At 47.0% G+C, this 25,057-nt stretch overlaps 1 protein-coding gene across 2 annotated transcripts in view; it reads right to left on the bottom strand.

Annotated features, from left to right (window-relative positions):
- daam2 (dishevelled associated activator of morphogenesis 2) overlaps window positions 1-25,057 on the bottom strand; it is a 355,177-nt gene that overhangs the window by 9,155 nt on the left and 320,965 nt on the right. For both annotated transcript variants that reach the window (XM_078212233.1, XM_078212234.1), the window contains exon 24: window positions 5,355-5,525. In XM_078212233.1, the coding sequence (XP_078068359.1) occupies window positions 5,355-5,525 (171 nt within the window). The remainder of the gene's footprint in view (window positions 1-5,354; window positions 5,526-25,057) is intronic.

Genomic DNA, 25,057 nt, shown 5'->3' with positions numbered 1-25,057 from the left:
AAGTCACTCACTGACCTGACTTGCAACTGTATCACCGTTCCTTCACTGCCACTTCATCAAAATTCTGGAACTCCCTCACTAACAGCACTGTGGGTGTACCTACTCTACAAGGACTGCAGTGGTTCTGCACCTTCTCAAGGGCAAGTAGGGATGGGCAACAAATGCTTGCGTTGCCAGCAATGCCCAAATAACAAGGAAGAATCCAATAAATTGTCTTTGATAAGTTTCTACATGCCTTGGGAGTGAGAGAAATATGACTGATAGCTATTGGATTTATAGATCCTGTTGATAACAATTTAATCAGCCTATTAAAACCCAAACAGTGTCAGCTAACCACTGTTGATTAATGTAGATCACATTCTCCTTCATACAATCTCCACCTGGAATCCTTACATTGCAGAAGGAGGCTATTCAGCCCATTGAGCCTGCACAAACCACAATCTCACCCAGGCCCTATCCCCATGACCCCACATATCTACCCTGCTAATTATAGAAACCATGGAAACCCTACAGTGCAGAAGGAGGCCATTCGGCCCATCGAGTCTACACCGACCACAATCCCACCCAGGCCCTATCCCCGTAACCCCACATATTCACTCTGCTAATCCCCCGACACTAAAGGGTAAGTTAGCATGGCCAATCAACCTAACCCGCACATCTTCTCAGTGATAGTTTAAAATAAAATTACAAAGCAATTTTGCCACCAATTAACACTGATGACTATCTTCAGCCTAGCTCTTCATTTCTTCCCCCATTAATTATTTTGTTTTATTAAAATGTTGACCTCTCGGTGCTTTCACCAGGGTGAATGAAGCCTCTTGGCTTTTTGTTTTTCCCCATCCCATAATATTAAACCCGGTCGCAGACTCGTTTTCACTGCTTTCCAAGAACATTCTTCCTGTGGTTGCCGGGGGTGACAAGGTGAAGGAGCAGGTTAAAGGTCAGGAGAGAGATGAAAAAAGCCTCCCCGTGAAATTCCGGGATAAAGTCGGAATCCTCCGCAGTTTGGACTAAAATAGAATGTCTGAAAGACAATGGAATGGGAGGAAAAAAGAAAACACTTCAGAATTTGCCCAAATAAAGATCAAAATTCGGTTTATTGGCGGCTCAGGATTTCAGGCCAATAAAAAACAACTGAAAAAAAAATCTTTAATCCGAGGTTCCCAGCAGTTCCTGGACTTGAGAGGAGACCTGACAGAATGTCTGGTATTAAAGGAGCATGCAGTTCCCATGCTTCCTGTGGTATGCAGAGACCCTGGGAGTCAGTGGTTCACAGGAATCCCGGGGGGGAAATACAGCTACACTACCCCATCATTGCTGCGCTTCTGTCCCCTGTCCAAGATGATTAACAAGCCCAGAGAGAGAATGGTGGGGAGAAGTTAAAGGACAGGAGGCAGTGGGGGTGCAGTACAGGCTGCCAAAACATGGGTCAACACTGGCAATAAAGAAGGATTGTGTTTTTCAAAAATGTAAATGAAAGCTTTACTTTTTTCCAAAAATGGCTGTCATGTTGGGGTAAAAACCTGTTTGACTGGCACTGACCCTTGATACGGTTTTCTTTTATTCTTTCACGGGATGTGGGCATCGCTGGCAAGGCCAGCATTTGTTTCCCATCCCTTATTGCCCTTGGACTGAGTGGCTTGCTTAGTCACTCCACAGAGGCAGTTAAGAGTCAGCCACATTGCTGTAGCTCTGGGTTACATGTAGACCAGACCAGATAAGGACAGCAGATTTCCTTCCCTCAAGGGTTACAGGGATAGGGCAAAGGGGAGGGGGAGGGTGGGATCTTCTTTCAGAGAGTCAATGCAGACTCGGTGGGCCAAATGGCCGCTTTCTGCACTGCAGGGATTCGATGGTTCCCCCTAATCTACACAACTTTGGACACTAAGGGGCAATTTCGTATTGTCAATCCACCTAACCTGCACATACTTGGAGTGTGGGAGGAAACTGGAGCACTCGGAGGAGACCCATGCAGACACGGGGAGAACGTGCAGACTCCCAAGACTGGAGAATCTCGGCCAATCACTCACAGAGACACACTCACACACTGAAAAATGCACAAACACACAAAGCACACACACAAGCAGAAAGACATACAAACCAAACACAAAGAAACATGTCACACACACAAACACACATGCACAGAAACATGTCAGAGAAACACAGAAAGACACACACTCTCACACATAGACACCCACAGAGACATACACACAGTCACACAGTGAAACACACACCTACACCCCTACACACCCCGACACACACACACCTACACCCCTACACACACCCACTTCAATCCCCTGTTCGTTCGAATAGCGGCCTGGTAATTTTAAATGAATTAATTAAGTAAATTCTCCACATCAGCAACTGCTTTCTGTCAGTGACACATGGTAAAAATTCCCCGGTAAGATGGGAAAAGGAGATTTTCTCAAAATTCGACTCTCATGGAATAAAAACATTTGGGGAATGCTGAAGGAGGAAAGGATTTGTCAGTAAGTTGTCAACTTTGGTTGGAGTTTCAGTTAAGTATCATTAGTCTGAACCCCATTTATATATAGAATTACTGACTGCTGGGATATTAAAACCGAGGGTTACTCCAAGGAATCAGATAATGGATCACAGGAGTGAGAATACTGCCATTACTGGCTTGGAGTGCCTCAGGGTTTTCAACTCTGCATCCCTTCCCATCTCCCAAATTATTTCTTCCAATATTTCAGGGAATGGGACTTTTTTCCGAACACTTTGATTGGAACAAGTCAACACTGACGTGAGGGAAGATGTTTCTCTGTTTCTGTGACTGTGTGTGTGTGCATCTGTCTGTGAGTGTCTGTTTCACTATGTGACTGTATGTGTGTGTGTGTGTCTGTTTTTCTGTGTGTCTATGTGTGTGTGTGTCTGTGTGTGTCTATTTCTCTGTGTGACTGTGTGTGAGTCTGTGTGTGTGTATGAGTCTGTGTCTGTGTGTGAGTCTGTGTGTGTGTCTGTTTCTCTGTGTGAGTGTGTGTGTGAGTGTCTGTCTGTGAATGTCTGTTTCTCTGTGTGACTGTGTGTGTGAGTGTGTGAGTGTGTGTGTGTCTGTCTGTGAATGTCTGTTTCTCTGTGTGACTGTGTGTGTGTCTCTGTGTGGGTGTCTGTTTCTCCATGTGACTGTGTGTGTGTATATCTGTGTCTGGGTGCCTTTAGTTGCATTGATACATCAGGAGGATTTTAGTTTTCACGTGTGCAGTAATCACCAAGTCAGACAAAAGCTTCTGCAGTGGCTAAATGGAGTCTCTGAGTCCTCCGCGGACATTTGTTAAATTCTCTCCCAGTGTACCGGAACAGGCGCCAGAGTGTGGCGACTAGGGGATTTTCACAGTAACTTCATTGCGGTGTTAATGTAAGCCTACTTGTGACTAATAAATGAACTTAAACTTAAAGAATTTAGCATGGCCAATGCAACTAACTTTCGGACTGTGGGAGGAAACCGGAGCACCCGGAGGAAACCCACGCAGACACAGGGAGAACATGCAGACTCCAACACAGACAGTGACCCAAGCTGGGAATCGAACCCGGGTCCCTGGCACTGTGTGGCAGCAGTGCTAACTACACTTTGTACATTTTTCCCGTGTCTGCGTGGGTTTCCTCCGGGTGCTCCAGTTTCCAAAGATGTATGGGTCAGGTTGATTTGCCATGCTAAGTTGACCCTTAGTGTCAGGGGGACTAGCAGGGTAAATATGTGGGGGTTACAGGATTGGGGCCTGGGTGGGATTGTGGTCGGTGCAGACTCGATGGGCCCAATGGCCTCCTTCTGCACTGTAGAGCTTCTATGGTTCTATGAAAACAGATGAGGGATCCACAAGGTCATGAACCAAACCCAAAGATTTGCATGCAAAGGCCACATCTGGAGCGCTATGTACAATTCTGGTCTCCCTGCTACAGGAAGGATGTCATTAAACTGGAAAGGGTGCAAAACAGATTTACAAGGATGTGACCGGGACTGGAAGGTTTGAATTATAAGGAGGGGCTGGATAGGCTGGGACTTTTTTCCCTGGAGCGTAGGAGGATGAGGGGTGATCTTGCGGAGGTTTATAAATCCTGAGGGGCATAGATAAGGTGAATAAACAAGGTCTGTTCCCCAGGGTAGGGGAGTCCAAAACTAGAGGGCATAGGTTTAAGGTGAGAGGGGAAAGATTTAAAAGGGACCTGAGGGGCAACTTTTTCACACAGAAGATGGTGCGTGTATGGAATGAGCCGCCAGAGGAGGTGGTAGAGGCGGGTACAATTACAACATTTAAAAGACATGTGGACATTTAGATAGAAAAGGTTTGGAGGGATGAGGGGGGATGTGAGGAAAACCTTTTTTACCCAGAGGGTGGTGACAGCCTGGAATGCGCTGCCTGGGAGGATGGTGGAGGCGGGATGCCTCACATCCTTTAAAAAGTACCCGGATGAGCACTTGGCACGCCATAACATTCAGGATTATGGGCCAAGTGCTGGCAGATGGGGTTAGGTGGGATTTCAGGTGTTTCTCACATGTTGGTGGACTGAAGGGCCCCTTCCGCACTGTATGATTCTATGATTCTATGGCACAGTGGTTAGCACTGCTGCCCCACAGCGCCAGGGACCCGGTTCAATTGCAGCCTTGGGCCTGTATGGAGTTTGCACATTCTCCCCGTGTCTGCATGGGTTTCCTCCGGGTGCCCCGGTTTCCTCCCACAGTCCAAAGATGTGTGCGTTAGGTTGATTGGCCATGCTAAGTTGACCCTAGTGTCAGGGGGGACTAGCAGGGTAAATGTCTGCATTTACAGGAATAGGGCCAGGGTGGGATTGTGGTTGGTGCAGACTCGATGGGCTGAAGAGCCTCTTCTGCACTGTATGATTCTAAGATCCTATGATATGGGCCAAATGGGACTGGTTCAGTGTAGGAAACCTGATTGGCACGATAGGGCTGGGCCGACGGGCCTGTTTCCGTGCTGTATATATATCTATGACTCTACAACTTCCCTGTCCCTGAGGTGTGCCATAGGTCCTCTCGGAATCACTGGGGGAGATGTACACCCGTGCCAGATGCCCAGCATGGAATGGAGTGCTACACTTCACCCTGGCATGAAATTGGATAATGTGGCACCTCCTCTGGCAGCTCATTCCAGATACGCACCACGCTCTGTGTGGAAAAGTTGCCCCTCAAGTCTCTTGACCTCTAGTTTTGGATGCCCCGACCCTGGGGATAAGACCGTGGCCATTCTATCGATGCCCCTCATAGTTTTACAAACCTCTGTAAGGTCACCCCCTCATCCTCCTCCCATGAAGGCTGTCGCCACCTCTTAGCGGAGTGGAGTCCTACCTCCGCAACTCTCCCGCATTGCCTTCCTTACCATGATTTCCATGCGAGCCCGTCGCTCCTCTTCCTCTTTCTTCCTCCTCATGTTCTCCAGGTCCTGCTTGGCTTCAGCGAACGACTGCAGGAATGTGTCAAATATGCCAAAGAACTCATCTGGCTGCATCTTTGTTTCGTCTTCGCTGAAGTGCTTCAGCATCTTGGAGTACTATCAAAGGAAAGGGGCAGAGCACAGGCCTTTAAGTGGAAGTTTCCAATTAGTGTTTAAAAAGCGCAAGCCAAGCGTCCAGCAGCTCCGACAGCCTGCATTTATATTCCATCCTGCGAGGCTTCACAGAGGCAGCATCAGACAAAACAAACCGACGCCAAACCAAATAAGGGGCGATTAAAGTTAAAGTTTATTTATTTGTATCACAAGTAGGCTTACATTAACACTACAATGAAGTTACTGTGGAAAATCCCCCAGTCTCCGGCGCCTGTTCAGGCAACACCGAGGGAGAATTTAGCACGGCCAGTGCACCTAGCCAGCACGTCTTTCAGAGGAAACCGGAGCACCCAGAGGAAACCCACGCCGACACGGGGAGAACGGGCAGACTCCGCACAGACAGCGACCCGAGGCCAGAATCGAACCCGGGTCCCTAGAGCTGTGAGGCAGCAGTGCTAACCACTGTGCCACCGTGCCAACCTGGTGGGCTTAAAAACTTATTGCCAGGCCTGAACTTTAAGGAGGGTGTGAAAGGAACGGGGTGGGGAGGGGGAGTGGTGAGAGGGGGGGCGGTGGTGAGGCGGAGAGCTTGTAGAGGTTATTTGAGTGTGCAAGATCAAGTCCTTGCTATAAAAGGGAATGCAGCGAAGGTTTACATATAATAGAATCCCTCCAGTGCAGAAGGAGGCCATTCGGCCTATCAAGTCTGCACCGACCACAATCCCACCCAGGCCCTATCCCTGTAACCCCACTAATTTACCCTGCTAATCTCCCTGACACTAAGGGGGAATTTAGCATGGCTAATCTACCTAACCCACACATCTTTGGACTGTGGGAGGGAACCAGAGCACCCGGAGGAAACCCAAGCAGACACGGGGAGAACATGCAGACTCCACAAAGACAGTGACCCAAGGCCGGAAGCGAACCCAGATCCCTGGAGCTGTGAGGCAACAGTGCTAACCACTGTGCCACTGTACGAGGCTAATTCCTGGGATAGAAAGCCTGTCATATGAGGAGAGACTAAGTCGGTTATGATCATATTCACTGGAGTTTAGAAGAGTGAGAGGGGATCTCACAGAAACTCATAAAATTCTGACATGATTAGAGGGTAGATTCAGAAAGAATGTTCCCAATGGTGGGCTGTCCAAAACTAGGGGTCATAGATTGAGGATAAGGGGTAAACCTTTTAGAACTGAGTTGAGGAGATATTTCTTCACCCAGGGGGTGGTAAATGTGTGGAATTCATCACCACAGAAAGTAGTTGAGGCCAAAATGTTGTGTGATTTCAAGAAGAAATTAGATATAGCTCTTGTGGCTAAAGGGATCAAGGGATATGGGGGGAAGGCAGGATCAGGATATTGAATTCGATGATCAGCCATGATCAAAATGAATGGTGGAGCAGGCTTGAAGGGCCGAATGGCCTATCCCTGCTTCTAGCTTCTATGTCTCTGAGATGGCAGGCAATTCAGGTGTCGATGGCAGGCCGTAGAGGATGGCGATATACAGCATTCAGACACTCCCCTGATGAGGAGATGTATGGTTAGATGTTAAATAATAATAGCCCAATTCCTTACCTATCAATGATTTAAAAACACGCACGCACTCACACACGCACTCACACACGCACGCACACACACACACGCACACACACGCACACACACACACATACATCTTGCCCCACAAGCCACCGTTCGCAACTCCCACTCTACCTCACAGAACAAAGAACAAAACCCCCTACCCTTCCAGGACCATATTCCCATCCCATTTATGTATTTGTCAAGACTCCCCTTAAAAGTCACTACCGTATCTGCATCCACTACCTCCCCCGGCACCAAGTTCTAGGCACCCACCATTCTCTGTGTAAAAACCCTGCCCTCGTACATCTCCTTCAAACCTCGCCCTTCGCACCTTAAACCTGTGCCCCCGAGTAATTGACTCTTCCACCCTGGGAAAAAGCTTCTGACTATCCACTGTGTCCATGCCTCTCATAATCTTGTAGACTTTTATCAAGTCGCCTCTCAACCTCTGTCGTTCCAGTGAGAACAAACCAAGTTTCTCCAACCTCTCCTCATAGCTAATGCCCTCCATACCAGGCAACATCCTGGTAAATCTTTTCTGTACCCTCTCCAAAGCCTCCACATCCTTCTGGTAGTGTGGTGACCAGAATTGAACGCTATATTCCAAATGCGGCCTAACTAAGGTTCTATAAAGCTGCAGCATAACTTGCCAATTTTTAAACTCAATACCCCAGCCGATGAGGGCAAGCATGCTGTATGCCTTCTTGACTACCTCCTCCACCTGCATTGCCGCTTTCAGTGACCTGTGTACCTGTACACCCAGATCCCTCTGCCTATCAATACTCGTAAGGGTTCTGCCATTTACTGTATATTTCCCATCTGTATTGGATCTTCCAAAATGCATTACCTCACATTTATCCGGATTAAACTCCATCTGCCATCTCTCCGCCCAAGTCTCCAGCCGAGCTATATCCTGCTGTATCCTCCGACAGCCGCACAACAAACCCGCCACCACCCCCACCATTCGCCTTCTCCCTCCACCCTGAGCTGGTCTTGAACCCTCCTCCCAGTAGTTTCATATCTGGCTGGAGCCAAGTTTGTCAGTCAGGACAAGCCCCCACCGCACCCCCCCCCCCCCCCCCCCAACCCCTCAATTGTCAATCCTACTGCTAGTTCAAATCCGGAGCTCCCTACTCCATGCCCATTTCCTTGCGTCCCTTAATATTTAGGATCAAAGAATCATACAGTGCGGAAGAGGCCCTTCGGCCCATTGAGTCTGCACTAGCACATGAGATACACCTGAACTCCCACCTATTCCCATTTACCAGCACGTGGCCCATAGCCCTGAATGTTAAGATGCGCAAGTCCTCATCCAGGTTTTTTAAAGGATGTGAGGCGACCAGCCTCTACCAGCCTCCCACAGTGCATTCCAGACAATCACCACCCACCGGGTAAAAAGCTTTTTCCTCACATCCCCCCAAACCTCCTGCCCTTCACCTTGAACCTATGTCCCCTCGTGACTGACCCTTCAAATGAGGGGGACAGCTGCTTCGTATATGGTGTTCGTGGAAGTGGAAATGACTAGGGTTGGGAAGCATTTTCCGATCAGGGCCATTGTGATCTCCTGGACTCGTTTCGATCGCCTCAGGGGGTCGGAGAGGAATTTCCCAGATTTCTTTTCCCCATATTGGCCCTGGGGTTTTTCACTCTGGGTTTTCGCCTCTCCCTGGAGATCACATGGTCTGGAATGGGGGGGTGGGGGGTGAGTTAATAGGTTGTAATGAACAAAGCATCGTAGCTGTGAGGGACAGCTCGGTGGATAGGATATTGGTATGTAGATAGGCTGGAAAATTGGGCGGGGATCCTGGATTCAGGATTCAATCCTGGACCGGGGAGCGGCGCGGGCTTGGAGGGCCGAAGGGCCTGTTCCTGTGCTGTATTGTTCTTTGTTCTTTGTATCCACTCTGTCCATGTCCCTCAATCTTGAACACCTCGACCAGGTCGCCCCTCAGTCTTCTCTGCTCCAGAGAAAACAACCCAAGCCTACCCAACCTCTCTTCATAACTTAAATGTTCCATCCCAGGCAGCATCCTGGTGAATCTCCTCTGCACCCCTTCCAGTGCGATCACATCCTTCCGATAATGTGGCGACCAGAACTGCACACGGTACTCCAGCTGTCGCCTTCACAAAATTCTACACAATTCCAACATGACTGTCCTGCTTTTGTAATCTATGCCTCGACTGATAAAGGCAAGACCACTTTCTCCCTGTTAAACCCGTGTGGTCGACGCAATTTCAATAAACACTTGAGGTAATACAATCCACATTCTAATAACCCTTTTAAATTGAATAGAATTTAAAGTTGAACCTCTCCCTTTCTTTCTCTTGCACTAATCCCAGATTTATGTCCTTCGTTGCAGATTAATGAGCCAGTGGAAATAATCCTTCACTTTATATCCTCTCAAACATTTTAAATGTTTGAAGTCCTTCTTACTTGGAAAGCATTGCAACAATGATACTTTCTTCAGTGTCAAATCTTGTGCCAGACATTGAAGGTTTATCAAGCAGCTCTTGTGTACTGTTTCATTTATACCGCACCATGTGGTGAGCAAATTCACACCAATTTCTTTCCAAATGTTTTTGCTCCACCTCCCCCACGCACCCCTCCCCCTTTCTCCAGTCCTTCCTCCCGAGTGAGCGTTCACCTTAACTTTATTTATTAGGGGCGGCACGGTGGCACAGTGGTTAGCACTGCTGCCTCACAGCTCCAAGAACCCGGTTTTGATTCCAGCCTTGGGTCACTGTCTGTGTGGAGTTTGCATGTTCTCCTCCAGATGCTCCGGTTTCCTCCCACAATCTGAAAGATGTGCTGGTTAGGTGCATTGGCCATGCAAAATTCTCCCTCAGTGTACCCGAACAGGCGCCGGAGTGTGGCGACTAGAGGATTTTCACATTAATTTCATTGCAGTGTTAATGTAAACGTACTTGTGACTAATAAATAAAGTTTAAACAAATAAACTTTAAACTTTAGCATCACAAGTAGGTTTATATTAACAGTGTAATGAGGTTACTGTGAAAACCCCCTAGTTGCCACACTCCGGTGCCTGTTCGGGTACACTGAGGGGAGAATTTAGAACGGCCAATGCACCTGACCAGCATGTCTTTCAGACTGTGGGAAGAAACCGGAGCTGTTAGGTTTTTGAATTGACCGATCTCACATTAAGTTGATCTTTCTCTACACCCTAGCTATGACTGTAACACTACATTCTGCACCCTCTCCTTTCCTTCTCTATGAACGGTATGCTTTGTCTGTATGACGCACAAGAAACAATACTTTTCACTGTATACTGATACATGTGACAATAATCAAATCAAATCAAAAGATATGAAGGGAAAAAAATGAAAGCAACTTTTAAAAAAAATGCATTATAAAAAGCTGCCCATTTATGCTTGTCTGCAGCAGAATTTGGGTAAAGCAGAATCTGAGGAAATTTGGATGATTTTTGCAGCAGGATTGCTGATTGCGTCTTTATCCCAGTGACTATGCTCCACAGGTTTTCCTATATTTTTTAATATTCATTTGTGGCACATGGGTGTCGCTGGCTGGCCAGCATTTATTGCCCATCCCTAGTTGCCCTTGGAGGGCAGTTGAAAGTCAACCACATTGCTGTGGCTCTGGAGTCACATGTAGGCCCCACCAGGTAAGGACAGCAGATTTCCTTCCCGAAAGGACGTTAGTGAACCAGATGGGTTTTTTCGACAATCGACAATGGTTTCATGGTCATCAGTAGATTCTTAATTCCAGGTATTTTTTATTGAATTCAAATTCCACCACCTGCTGTGGCGGGATTGGAACCCGGGTCCCCAGAACATTAGCTGAGTTTCTGGATTAATAGCAGGTAGCGATAATACCACTAGGCCATCGCTGAGTGGTATTAAAGGGCAGGGAGGAAAATCCCAGAGTTCAGTTTTGCTGCCCCATTCCAGATGATATCTATCACAGCAGCAAGATGGAAAGAGTGACTATTAACAAGACACTGTCATGTTGAATTTCAATCGTTGTACATCAAGAATTCCTTTCAACAAGACTGCTCTACAGTGAGCCCTGTGTTTTCCCTCAGGAAATGGGAAAAACACCACACACAGCCAACTGGCCTCACTTCAAAGAGGCTTCTTGGTGGTTAGGAAATTATGATCTGATGTAATAATCGTCACCACTGCACCCACCTCCCCCACACCACGCTTCATAACCCCCACCCTGCCGCCATCCCCACCTCCACCACCCCTCTCTCTCTCTCATCTCGGCAATAGCAAGTGGCACCTTATCAAAGGCTAAAAGTGGAAGGAGGCAAGCTTCAGTGCTTCATTGCTAATCAGAATACTGTGGTCTGGACCACATCTTTCTCATGCTGAGCTTATTATGCAGGATATAACGGCACGGTGGCACAATGGTTAGCACTGCTGCCTCACAGTGCCGGGGACCCGGGTTCGATTCCAGCCTTAGGTCACTATCTGTGTGGATGCTGCACATTCTCCCCGTGTCTGCGTGGGTTTTCTCCGGATGCTCCAATTTTCTCCCACAGTCCGAAAGACATACTGGTTAGGTGCATTGGCCATGCTAAATTCTCCCTCAGTGTATCCGAACAGGCGCCTGAGTGTGGCGACTAGGGGATTTTCACAGTAACTTCATTGCAGTGTTAATGTAAGCCTACTTGTGACACTAATAAATAAACTTTAAAAGGAGATTCAATGGCCTGGATTCTCCGGTCTTGTTTTCCCCACCACCACTGCGAGCAAGAATGGAGAATTTGGCGCTCAGCCAAACCTCTATTCACAGCAGCGGGACTGGAGAATCCCAGCCATGGATGAGGTCGGAGAATCCCAGCCAATAGCTGATCTCGCCTATAATCCCAGTAGGCTGCTGACTCCCGTCAGCTTCCCTCCCTGCCTTCCACCCCTGCTAGTTGGCATGGTAGATGGCACCCCTCCCCTCAAGTGGTTTATTCAACGAACTGGAACTTTAACTAAACAAGTAACATTCTAATCAAAGGAAGGTTCGACTGAAATGCTGTTCAAATAAAGACAAGGACCATTCAGTACTAAAACAGTAATAACAGAATCTTAGTCACTCTCAAAAAATATTATATACAACCAGGTCTGATGGCTTGGAAAAGATTTGGAGTTCTTCTGTAGTTGTCCGCTGTCTGTAAGTGCTGTCTGATTTGGTATTTTTCGCTGATTAAATGTTGAGTTCTATTAAGACATATCTGAAGCTGGCAGAGTTAAGAACTAACTGTTTCAGTTGATCTAACTGCTTTTAACTGCTTCAGTTGATCTGGCCCTGGTTCTGGCTCTGGAGATGTTCCTCTAAGATGGCTGTTGCTCTGGCCTTTATAACCTCACATGTTCTTACACCACGAGTGGTCTGAGGTTGTCAACAACAGCAAATTCAAATCTGATAGGCTCTTAATAGCTGATTGTCTTTTTTTAAACTGATAGGCTATTAAAATGCAAAAGCCTGTTACCAAGGCAACCCTGATGCTTGGTCCTCGAAACAAATATTGCAACGTAGAGTCTCGGTACTCTGCTCAAAACCAGCTTTTAAAGGGGCCAGTCACAGTTGTTCTCCTTCTGGCATTTTACATTCTTTACAAACGTTCTTTACATCTTTACACACTCAACTTCACAACACAAGGTAGAAATCAAGAGGTCATTTCCCCCAAACTGGGGAAGAAGGGGTCAATCGTTTAGGAATGAGATGAGGAGACATTTCTTCACTTAAAGGATTGTGAATCTTTGCAATTCTCTACCATAGAAGTTTAGGGATGTTCCGTTGTTGAATATATTTAAGGCTGGGAGTTTTAATCTCTCGGGGAATGTCAGGTTCCACATATATGCTGCCAACACCCAGCTGCTCCTCACCAAGATCCCTGTCAAGCTCATCTTATGTTGCCAGCACATTTGTATAACATCCACTACTGGATGAACCGCAGTGTACTCAGATTAAACTTGGGCAGACCAAAGCTACTTCGAGTCCCACCACAAGTACCAATGCCTCTGGGCCATTTCCAATCCACTTCCTTGGCGACTGAGGCTGTACCAGATTTTTTTCCAACTACAGCACTGTATTTGTCCTTGAACTGAGCTTCCAATTCCATATCCATTCTATCACAAAGTCTGCCTACTTCTACCTCTGTAACATTGTCCTTTGGTTAATCCCACCGAAACCCTCATTCACAATTGAAACACCTCCAGATCTGACCATTCCAATCTATCCAGACCCCCACCTTGCATTCTCTGTCAATCTCAGCCCCTCCAAAGCTCCTGCCTTGGAGGGGCTCCAGAGGAGGTTCACAAGAATTATCCCAGGAATGAAGGGTTTGTCATATGAGGAACGGTTGAGGAGTCTGGGTCTATACTCGATGCAGGTTAGAAGGATGAGGGGGGGGAATCTAATATGAAACTTACAGAACGCTGAGAGGCCTGGATAGAGTGGACATGGAGAGGATGTTTCCACTAATGGGAGAGACTCGAACTCGAAGGCACAACCTCAGAGTGAAGGAATGCTCCTTTAACACTGAGATGAGGAGGAATTTCTTCAGCCAGAGGGTGGTGAGTCTGTGGAACTCATTGTCACAGAAGGCTGCAGAGGCCAGGTCATTGAGTGTCTTTAAGACAGAGATAGATAGGTTCTTGATCAATAAGGGGATCAAGGGTTATGGGGAGAAGGCAGGAGAATGGGAATGAGAACCATATCAGCCATGATTGATTGGTGGGGCAGTCTTGATGGGCCAAATGGCCTAATTCTGCTCCTATATCTTACAGCCTATTACCCTTATCTCAGCCTGCACCAAGTCTTTCACCCACCAGCCCTGTGCGCACTGATTAATGTTGATCCCTACCCTGAATGTTAAGGTCTCAAAGACAAAATTCTCAACCTTCTCTTCAAATCCCTCATCTCCCCACCTCTCCCCATCTCGGTCACCTTCTTCAGCCGTACAACCTTCTGAGAACTCTGTGTTCTTCCAAATCTGAGCTCTTGTGCAGTCCCCTGATTTACTTTGCTTCATTTAAGGAGCTATGGCTACAGCTGCCTGAGCCCTGAGCTCTGAAATTCTTTTTCTAAATCTTTCTCCTTCTTCAAGATTTACCTGAAAACCTACCTCATTTAAAAAGCTTTTAGTCAGTACCTCATAATAACTCCTTCTTCAGCTCCGTCAATTTTGTGTCTGAAAAATGCTTCGATGAAGTACCCTGAGGAACTTTCTATTTCTGGCAAGGCACCATATCCAGTAACAAAGAACAAAGAAAATTACAGCACAGGAACAGGCCCTTCGGCCCTCTAAGCCTGCACCGACCATGCTGCCCGACTGAACTAAAACCCCCTACCCTTCCGGGGAACATATCCCTCTATTCCCATCCTATTCATGTACTTGTCAAGACGCCCCTTAAAAGTCACGATCGTATCTGCTTCCACTACCTCCCCTGCAGCAAGTTTCAGGCATCCACCGCCCTCTGTGTAAAAAACTTGCCTCGTACATCTCCTTTAAACCTTGCCCCTCGCACCTTAAGCCTATCCCCCCGCGTAATTGACTCTTCCACCCTCGGAAAAAGCTTCTGACTATCCAATGTGGGGATGTGATGGCCTAGTGGTATTATCGCTAGACTATTAGTCGAAGAACTCAGCGAATGTTCTGGGGACCGGGGTTCGAATCCTGCCACGGCTGATGGTGGAATTTGAATTCAATAAAAAATATCTGGAATTAAGTATCTACTGATAACCATGAAACCATTGTCAGAAAAACACATCTGGTTCACTAATGTCCTTTAGGGAAAGAAATCTGCCGTCCTTACCTGGCCTGGCCTACATGTGACTCCAGAGCCACAGCAATGTGGTTGACTCTCAACTGGCCTCGGGCAACTAGGGATGGGCAATGAATGCTGGCCAGCCAGTGATGCCCATGTCCCACAAATGAATTAAAAAATGAAAGCCTTTGCCAGCAACCAAATTCACTCAGTTTTTAATACCCTTTAATGGGTGAATATTTTATAAAACTTACACTTGTTATGATAAAAAAAAGCCAAATAATCAAAGCACAAATTTTCACTTGTCACTGATTTCTCTCGCTTGCCCCCACTGCCTCTCATGGAAGTGTCATTGTGCTCCTAGGTTTACTTCTGACTGGTATCTCTGTCCTTGGGCTTTCTGGTGCCACGGTGCTTTTTCCTGTCCCGTTTCCCCCTCACCTACTCTCTTTCCCACCACCCTCCCTTTCTCCATCCCCCCAACCCCCGCACACTCTTTCAGTCTCTCCTCTCACATTTTGCAGACAAAGGGTTAAAGTTTATTTATTAGTGTCACAAGTAGGCGTACATTAACACTGCAATGAAGTTACTGTGAAAATCCCCTAACCCGCCACACTCCGGCGCCTGTTCGGGTACACTGAGGGAGAATTTAGCATGGCCAATGCACCTAACCAGCACGTCTTTCAGACTGTGGGAGGAAACCGGAGCACCCGGAGGAAACCCACGCAGACACGGGGAGAACGTGCAAACTCCGCACAGACAGTGACCCGAGCCAGGAATCAAACCCGGGTCCCTGGCGCTGTGAGGCAGCAGTGCTAACCACTGTGCCACCGTGCAGCCTTTGTACCCAGGTCATCATTGGAATCGACTCTGTTCAATAAACCGTGGGGGTTTCTTTAGGAGATGTAGTTAAGTGTGAGTTTGTTTTAGAGGCTGCACGCTTGTCTCAGTTATACGGTTCTGGGGTCATGTCCCACTCCAGGATTTAGGCACTGCATCTAGAATCACACGACAGGAACCCATGTCCCTGGAGCCGTGAGGCAGCAGTGTTAACCACTGTGTCCCTGTGCCACCCATATTTCAGCATAGAATTCCACACTTAATATTGCTCTGTATCATAGCAACAAGCACGTCTCATCTGAAAGGCTTCTCAGGCTCCAATGCCGCGGCTTCACCTTCAGGCCCACGTTTCCTTGCTGATTTATTTTTGGCAGGATCAGCACAATCTGGTTACCATTAGCTGAGGTCATCACTCCATCTATCTGTGCACTGAGCCCAGGCGGGAGAAATTCCTTTCAGCCATGTAACTACTTCAAGTACGGTTCAGCAATTTTCAGATCCTACAACCGGGCAACTAAGGACTGAAATAATTGACTGTACCTCAACAGATGACTAAAAAAAAATAACACAGGCTTTCTATTTATAAAACAGTCTGGTGTGGGAACTGCGCTGGTTTTTATAGCTGATTTATATATAGCCCTGCACGTGTGATGTCATTTTGACCTTTCACCTCTGAGAACTGAGCTCCAGTGCAGCCCAGACGGGTGGGATGAAAGCCCCCATTGTCCCACACAGAGAGAGTTCCAAACCAACTTTTAGTGCATATATGAATCACCTCGCAAGCTCGCCCCCAAATTGGCGTAGTAGGGGGGGAGCAAGTTGGGGGGGCGGGGGGTGACCTCTTGCTGTTGAGATAGGAAAATGAGGAAGCCATTCAGTGCCTTGAGACTGCGCCAGAATTCAACATGGCGGATCCGCACCATCGAGGTTCCATATTACTTACTGCTCTGAGCTAACAAAAATCTATCAGCCCCAGTTTGGAAATTTTTCAAGCAACTCTAGTCTCAACAGCCTTTTGTAAAGCGAGAGAGAGTTCCAGATTTCTGATATCCTGAATGGTCTAGCCCTGGTTTTATTCATTCGTGGGACATGGGCGTCGCTGGCTGGGCCAGCATTTAATGCCCAAGCCTGGCTGTCCTTGAACTGAGTGGCTTGCTAGAGCCATTTTAGAGGGCAGTTGAGAGTAAACTACATTGCTATGCCTCTGGGGTCACATGTAGGCCAGACCAGGTAAGGATGGCAGATTTCCTTGCCCAAAGGATGTTAGTGAACCAGATGGGTTTTTCCGACAATCGACAATTGGCCATCAGTGGATTCTTAATTCCAGATACTTTTTATTGAATTCAAATTCCACCATCTGCCGAGGTAGCATTCGAACCCAGGTCCCCAGAGCATTAGCTAAGTTTCTGGATTAATAGTCTAGCGATAATACCACTAGGTCATTGCCTCTGGGGACCCTCACCATGGCAGATGGTGATATTTGAATTCAATAAAAACAAATCAGGAATTAAAACTCTAATGATGACCGTAAAACCATAGTCGATTGTCATAAAAGCCCATCTAGTTCATTCATGCCCTTTAGGAAATCGGCCGTCCTTACCTGGTCTGGCCTACATGTAACTCCAGAGCCACAAGAATGTGGTTGACTCTTAAATGCCCTCAGAGATGGGCAATAAATGCTGGCCCAGCCAACAATGCCCACATTCCATGAATGAATAAACAAATAATAAGTCTGAACCTCGCCTGTACCTTCAGACAGGCTTATTTCCCCCAGTGTTCCAGCTGTCTCCATTTACAGATAGATCAATATCTATTTAACAATGCAATTGCCTTTCCAATGTAATTGCCAGTTAACAAAGCGGCTGCCATTAGACCTTAATATTGACATGGACAAGGTGCCAGGGAGAATGCAGAATGCCCTCAATTCCTCACTCAGCATCGGGTAATTGGAACAGAGAGGACAGAGAGCTGCACAGTGAGATCCACACATCAGGGCCTAAAACAAAGGCCCTTGTCCTCCTAATAAGAACAAAAGAACATAAGAAATAGGAGCAGGAGTAGGCCATCTAGCCCCTCGAGCCTGCCCCGCCATTCAATAAGATCATGGATGATCTGATAGTGGTTTAGTTCCACTTACCCGCCCACTCCCCATAACTCTTAATTCCCTTAATGATCAGAAATCTATCTACCTGTGACTTAAACATATTTAACGAGGTTGCCTCCACTGCTTCAATGGGCAGAGAATTCCAGAGATTCACTACCCTCTGAGAGAAGTTCCTCCTCAACGCTGTCCTAAACTGACTCCCCCTTATTTTGAGGCTGTGTCCTCTAGTTCTTGTTTCCTTTCTAAGTGGAAAGAATCTCTCTGCCTCCACCCTGTCTAGCCCCTTCATTATCTTATATGTCTCTATAAGATCTCCCCTCAGCCTTCTAAACTCCAACGAGTACAGGCCCAATCTACTCAATCTCTCCTCATAAGCTAACCCCCTCATCTCTGGTATCAACCTGGTGAACCTTCTCTGCACTCCCTCCAAGGCCAATACATCCTTCCACAAATAAGGGGACCAAAATTGCACTCAGTACTCCAGTTGCGGCCTCACCAGTACCTTGTACAATTGCAGCAAGATCTCCCTGCTTTTATACTCCACCCCCTTCGCGATAAAGGCCAACATTCCATTTGCCTTCTTGATCACCTGCTGCACCTGCAAACTGAGATTTTGCGATTCATGCACAAGGACCCCCAGGTCCCTCTGCACAGTAGCATGTTGTAATTTTTCACCATTTAAATAATAGTCCATTTTACTATTATTCCTTCCAAAGTGGATAACTTCACACTTGTCAACGTTATACTCCATCTGCCAGATCCTCGCCCACTCACTTAGCCTATCCAAATCTCTCTGCAGACTTTCCGCATCCTCCACGCAATTCGCTTTCCCACTCATCTTTGTATCATCCGCAAAGTTTGTTACCCTACACTCGGTCCCCTCCTCCAGATCGTCTATGTATATGGTAAACAGTTGAGGTCCCAGCACCGATCCCTGCGGCACGCCACTAGTCACCAACTGCCAACCAGAAAAGCACCCATTTATTCCGAGTCTCTGCTTTCTGTGAGATAGCCAATCCTCAATCCACGCTAACACTTCACCCCCAACTCCGTGTACCCTAATCTTTTGCAATCCCAATCCCACCATGCTCTTTGAACTGGTAATTTGAACTAGCCGTGCAACTAGCTCTTCGAACTAACAGTTGAATTAGCCATTGAACTATTCATTGAACTAGAACTTGAAAGGGTGGCAAGGTGGCACAGTGGCTAGCACTGCTGCCTCATAGCGCCAAGGACCCGGGTTCGATTCCAGGCTTGGGTCACTGTCTGGGTGGAGTTTGCACATTCTTCCCGTGTCTGCGTGGGGTTCCTCCGGGTGCTCCCGTTTCCTCCCACACTACAAAGATGTGCGGGATAGGTTGATTGGCCATGCTAAATTGCTCCTTAGTGTCAGGGGTGTTAGCAGGGTAAATGTGTGGGGTAACGGGAATAGGGCCTGGGTGGGGTTGCTGTCTGCCCTCGATGGGCCGAATGGCCTCCTTCTGCACTGTAGGGATTTTATGATTCTAGCCAATCATTGAACAAGCTCATTGAACAGGTGATATTTACCTGGCTATTGAATTGGTCTTTGAATGAGCCATTGAACTAGCTCTTTGGACTAACTATTAAACTAGCCATTGAAAGAGTCATTGAACTAGCTATTGATGTAGTCAACGGACTAGCTATTGATCTAGCCATGAAACTAGCCATTGGACTAACCATTGGATTAGTTCTTTGAACTAGCCCTCTGAAATAATCACTGAACTGGCTCTCTGAACTAGCCACTCATTCTCAGCATTAACAGAGATTCCCCGAGTACTGCAGACACCAACTTGTCGTGAACTAATGCCCAAAGCAAACTTGTATACTTGAGTTAACCATCCACAAACTAAAGAAACATTCTCTGGCTTGGAACAAGAATAATTGCATTTTTATAGCGCTGTTAGCATACAGTAAAACATTCACAGGGATGTTGTCAGACAAAATCTCAGAGTCACATTGTGAGATAGTGAAAAAAGAGACTAAAAGCTTGGTAAGAGATTTAGAGTTTAAGGAGTGTTAGAATCATTGAGGAATTATAGAATCCCTACATTGCATAAGGAGGCCATTCGGCCCATCGAGCCTGCAGCGACAACAATCTCACCCAGGCCCTCACCCCTTAACCCTACGTATTTACCCTGTTGGTCCCCCTGACACAGAGGGACAATTTAGCATGGCCTATCAACCTAACCTGCACATCTTTCAGACTGTGGGAGGAAATCGGATCACCCGGAGGAAACCCACGCAGACACGGGGAGAATGTGCAAACTCCATACAGACAGTGACCCAAGCCGGGAATCGAACCTGGGTCCCTGGCGCTGTGAGGCAACGGTGCTAACCGCTGTGTCACCGTGCCGCCCGTACTAAAGGAGGAGGAAGGGGTAGATAGACGAAGAGGTTTAGCGAGGGAATTCCACAGCTTAGGGCCCAGGTAGCTGAAGGCATGGCCACCAAAGATGACAAAGAAAATCAGCGATGTGCAGGAAAGCAGAATTGGAGGAGCTCATTTGTACACTGATTTCCAGATCATTGGTTTTGCTCACTCTGGGTTTAAGGCAAACTAATTGTCACAGCGAGTGCACTGAGGCCTGCCCAGATTCAAGCTCCCACTGCGCTGACGGTTGTTATAAAAATTGATTATGGTGCACTGTGCTGTGAGTGTGTACTGACCTAATTCATCATTCTAGCAGCAAGTACCGACCTGGCATTTTATAAAACAGAGGCCCCAGCATGCAGGGTAGCAGCAGACTCTGCTCCTGGCTGAGCAATGAAACTGGGTTCAGATTCCACCATAGCAAGTTGTGAAATTAAATTCAATACGTCTAGTGATTTGTAGACTGCTGATCCTCCCAGCCTCAACATCTATCTGGAGAGAGAGAATACAAAGAGTTAAACTCTTCCCTTATCTTTCTGAACCATGGGCTGGATTTTCATGACCGAGGCAGGTAGCTCAAGTCAGGAAATTTCCTGACTCAACAGACCCACCTCAGTTTTAAGGGCATCATTATGGAGTTGAGGAGGGTTACAGAAACATAGAAGATAGGAGCACGAGGAGGCCATTCAGCCCTTCGAGCCTGCTCCACCATTCATTACGATCATGGCTGATCATCCAACTCAATAGCCTAATCCTGCTTTCTCCCCATAACCTTTGATCCCATTCGCCCCCAAGTGCTATATCTAGCCGCCTCTTGGAGACATTCAATGTTTTGGCATCAATTAATTCCTGTGGTACGAGGCAGGTTTTTTACACAGAGGCTGGTGGGTGCCTGGAACTCGTTGCCGGGGGAGGTAGTGGAAGCAGCTGCGATGGTGACGTTTAAGGGGTGTTTTGACAAATACATGAATAGGATGGGAATAGAGGGATATGGTCCCTGGAAGGATAGGGGGTTTTAGTTCAGTCGGGCAGCATGGTTGGTGCAGGCTTGGAGGGCCGAAGGGCCTGTTCCTGTTCTGTAATTTTCTTTGTTCCTTGGTCATGAATTCCACAGGCTCACCACCCTTTGGGTGAAGAAATGCCTCCTCATCTCCGTTCTAAGTGATCTACCCCGAATCCTCAGACTGTGACCCCTGATTCCAGACTCCCCCGCCATCGGGAACATCCTCCCTACATCTACCCTGTCCAGTCCTGTTAGAATTTTATAAGTCTGTATGAGACTCCCCCTCATTCGTCTGAACTCCAGCGAAAACAATCCTAACCTAGTCAATCTCTCCTCAGACATCAGTCCCGCCATCCCTGGAATCAGCCTGGTAAACCTTCGCTGCACTCCCTCGAGAGCAAGAACATCCTTCCTCAGAAAAGGAGACCAAACCTGCACACAATATTCTAGGTGTGGCCTCACCAAGGCCCTGTATAATTGCAACAACACATCCCTGCTCCTGTACTCAAAACCTCTCGCAATGAAGGCCAACTATTTGCCTTCTTTACCGCCTGCTGCACCTGCATGTTTACCTTCAGCGACTGGTGCATAAGGACACCCAGGTCCTGCTGCACACTCCCCTTCCCCAATTTACTGCCATTTGTAGTAATTTGCCTTCTTGGTTTTGCTTCCAAAGTGAATGATAAGATGGTTGGGATGAGATAGGGTCAAGCTTGTCAACCTTGGTAGCAGATTGTAGACAACCACAGAGGCAGGTTAGAAGGTTCTCTTGGGTTTCTTCTTAGTTGGTTTAGAAACTATTAGGCCCTTGAGGTCTCATGCCTCAAAGCCCTTCACCCACCACCATGTTGACTCATGTCCCTCTGCCCACTTACATGCCTCCTCATATCTCACTGTTTCTCTACCATCCCATGTCACTTCTATAGCCACTCAACCAGTATCCACTGTGAGCAGACTTCAGAAGCCACGTGGAGTTAGAAAAAAAACTTCTAATAATCTAGCAACTTCTAACAAGCTTATCCACAGAGGGAGGAATTTTCCCTTCCCACCTGCCATAGGAATCGTGGTGGGCGGGACAGAAACTTTGGCGGACCTTGCAAAGGTCCACTGACCTCAGGCAGGAATTCCTGGTCTTGAGCAAGTGTGGCCAGAAAATCCCACCCTAAACAGTGAAAAACATCCCATTCAAGAAAGTCAGTCAAAGTTTTTAAATCTCAAATGTTCAATCTGCTATTAAAACAAATTCTATTCAGTACCCTGTTCAAAGACAGCCTTTAAATGCATGTTTAAACTTTTAAACTATACATTCAAAACCTTTTGCTGTGATTAGTGCTTTTGTAGTATTCGAAACATAGTGAAGCATTCATAATAACTCGACTCAAAATGAGCTCAAGAAATGTAACAAAGAACTCCACTGGAAAGGTGATAATCAAGGGTCCCACGCATCCCGGACATTCTCTCTTCCACCTTCTTCCGTCGGGAAAAAGATACAAAAGTCTGAGGTCACGTACCAACCGACTCAAGAACTTCTTCCCTGCTGCCGTCAGGTTTTTGAATCGACCGATCTCACATTAAGTTGATCTTTTTCTACACCCTAGCTATGACTGTAACACTACGTTCTGCACTCTCTCCTTTCCTTCTCTATGAACGGTATGCTTTGTCTGTATCGCACGCAAGAAACAATACTTTTCACTGTATCCCAAGATGTGTGACAGTAATAAATCAAATCAAATCTAATCTAATCAAATTCATGGTTTTTTTCTAACCTACATCAGATGGCCTGTCAATTCAAGCAGAGAATCATAGGATCATAGAATCATAGAATGCCTACACTGCAGAAGGGGGTCATTCGGCCCATCGAGTCTGCCAAAATCCCACCCAGGCCCCACCCCCTTAACCTCATGCATTTACCCTGGCTAGTCCCCCTGACACTAAGGGGTAATTTAGCGTGGCCAATTCACCTAACCCTCACATATTTGGACTGTGGGAGGAAACCGGAGCACCTGGAGGAAACCCCTGCAGACATGGGGAGAACATACAAACTCCACACAAACAGTCACCCAAGCTGGGAATTGAACCTGAGTCCCTGTGAGGCAGCAGTGCTAACCACTGTGCCACCATCTAGTATTTTTTTTAATTCTAAGAGGCAGCTTAAGCCAGTTACTTTTTTGATTTTATAGAGTAGGAGGGACTGCCCCAATTGGCATCAGTGGCGCTGGCATGAGACATTCTTCTCTGTGGGGGTGTTGTGCCATCGGGGGTGCAGCACTGTTGGCTGTCTGCACTTTTAGACAGGACTTTAAACCAGGTTTCTGTCTATCCCCTTAAGTGGACGTAAAAGACTCCACCAACACTTTGCAAAGAAGAGTAGGGGGTTCTCACTGGTGTCCTGGCCAACATAATACATGAAATGGCCATTATCTAACTATTTACTTGCTATTTTCAGGACCTTGCTGTGCACAGATGGCCACCACATTTCCTGCATTACAGCAGTGACTACATTTCATAAAAGCATTACATTTTCTGTAAAGCACTTTCGGACATCGAGGTTGAGGAAGACACCTCGGTTGAATACAAAACCCTCTCGTTCTCCTGACCACTAATTCACAAACCACGTCCCTCAACCTCCCTTGCTGCTGGAAGCACAAATAGGCTGAAATTGTGTAAGGAGGAGATTGGACTCCATTGTGAGATGTCACACCATCCCAATTCTAGAGCTGTCATTTGGCAACAAGACGCCTTCAGCAAGGCATTGTGATTGGGCAGAGAGAAAGAAGACAAGCAAACAAAAGGAGCAATATGTGAGAAACACAACAAATATGTTTTTTCTGCCCCTTTACACTCTAGCGTAGGCACTTCCATTGACTCAACTGATAACACACGATCTTTTTATTTATTCGTGGGACATGGGCGTCGCTGGCTGACCAGCATTTATTGCCCATTCCTGGTTGTCCTTGGAGGGCAGTTGAGAGTCAACCACATTGCTGTGGCTCTGTAGTCACATGTAGGCCAGGCCAGGTAAGGACGGCAGATTTCCTTTTCTAAAAGACATTAGTGAACCAGATGGGTTTTCCAACAATTTTTCCTCCGGCTGCTCCGGTTTCCTCCCACACGCCAATGGTTTCATGGTTATCGGTAGATTCTTAATTCCAGATTTTTTTTAACTGAATTCAAATTCTACCATCTGCAGTGACAGAATTAAAACCCATGTCCCCAGGGGTGGCATAGTGGTTAGCACTGCTGCCTCACATCACCAGGGACCCGGGTTCAATTCCGGCCTCAGGTGACTGTCTTGTGGAGTTTGAACGTTCTCCCCGTGTCTGCGTGGGTTTTGCTCCGGTTTCCTCCCACAGTCCAAAGATGTGCGGGTTAGGTTGATTGGCCATGCTAAATTGCCCCTTGGTGCCAGGGGGACTAGCTGGGGTAAATATGTGGGGTTACAGGGCTAGGGCCTGGGTGGGATTGTTGTCAGTACAGACTCGATGGGCTGAATGGTCTCCTTCTGCACTGTAGGGATTCTATGATTAGCTGAGTGTCTGGATTAGTAGTCTAGTGATAATATCACTTGGCCATCATCTCTCCTCCTGTTTCAAGAGAGTCCGAATAGCCAAGTTCTACAGTGGAGTGGCAGAGGGAAGATTAGCAAAGATGTCGATTACATAGCCTGAGACTGTGACAGAGTCACCAATAACGTCACATAATAAGGGTAAGGATTTAAACTTCTCAAAAGCAAAATGAAGGGAATTCGAATGGTGTAAATATTATAATGCGTTTGGACTCTGTGCGACGGTATAAAGCCTGGAGGTTTTCCTTGTAGAGAATCCATTCTTTCATTCTGGGGCATGCTATGTGTTTGTACTGTACATGGAGTAA

Source organism: Mustelus asterias, chromosome 5 (assembly GCF_964213995.1).
Source record: "Mustelus asterias chromosome 5, sMusAst1.hap1.1, whole genome shotgun sequence".
Taxonomy (NCBI): Eukaryota; Metazoa; Chordata; class Chondrichthyes; order Carcharhiniformes; family Triakidae; genus Mustelus; species Mustelus asterias.
The sequence above is the reverse complement of the archived record's forward strand: the minus strand, read 5'-3'. Positions and strand labels throughout refer to the sequence as shown.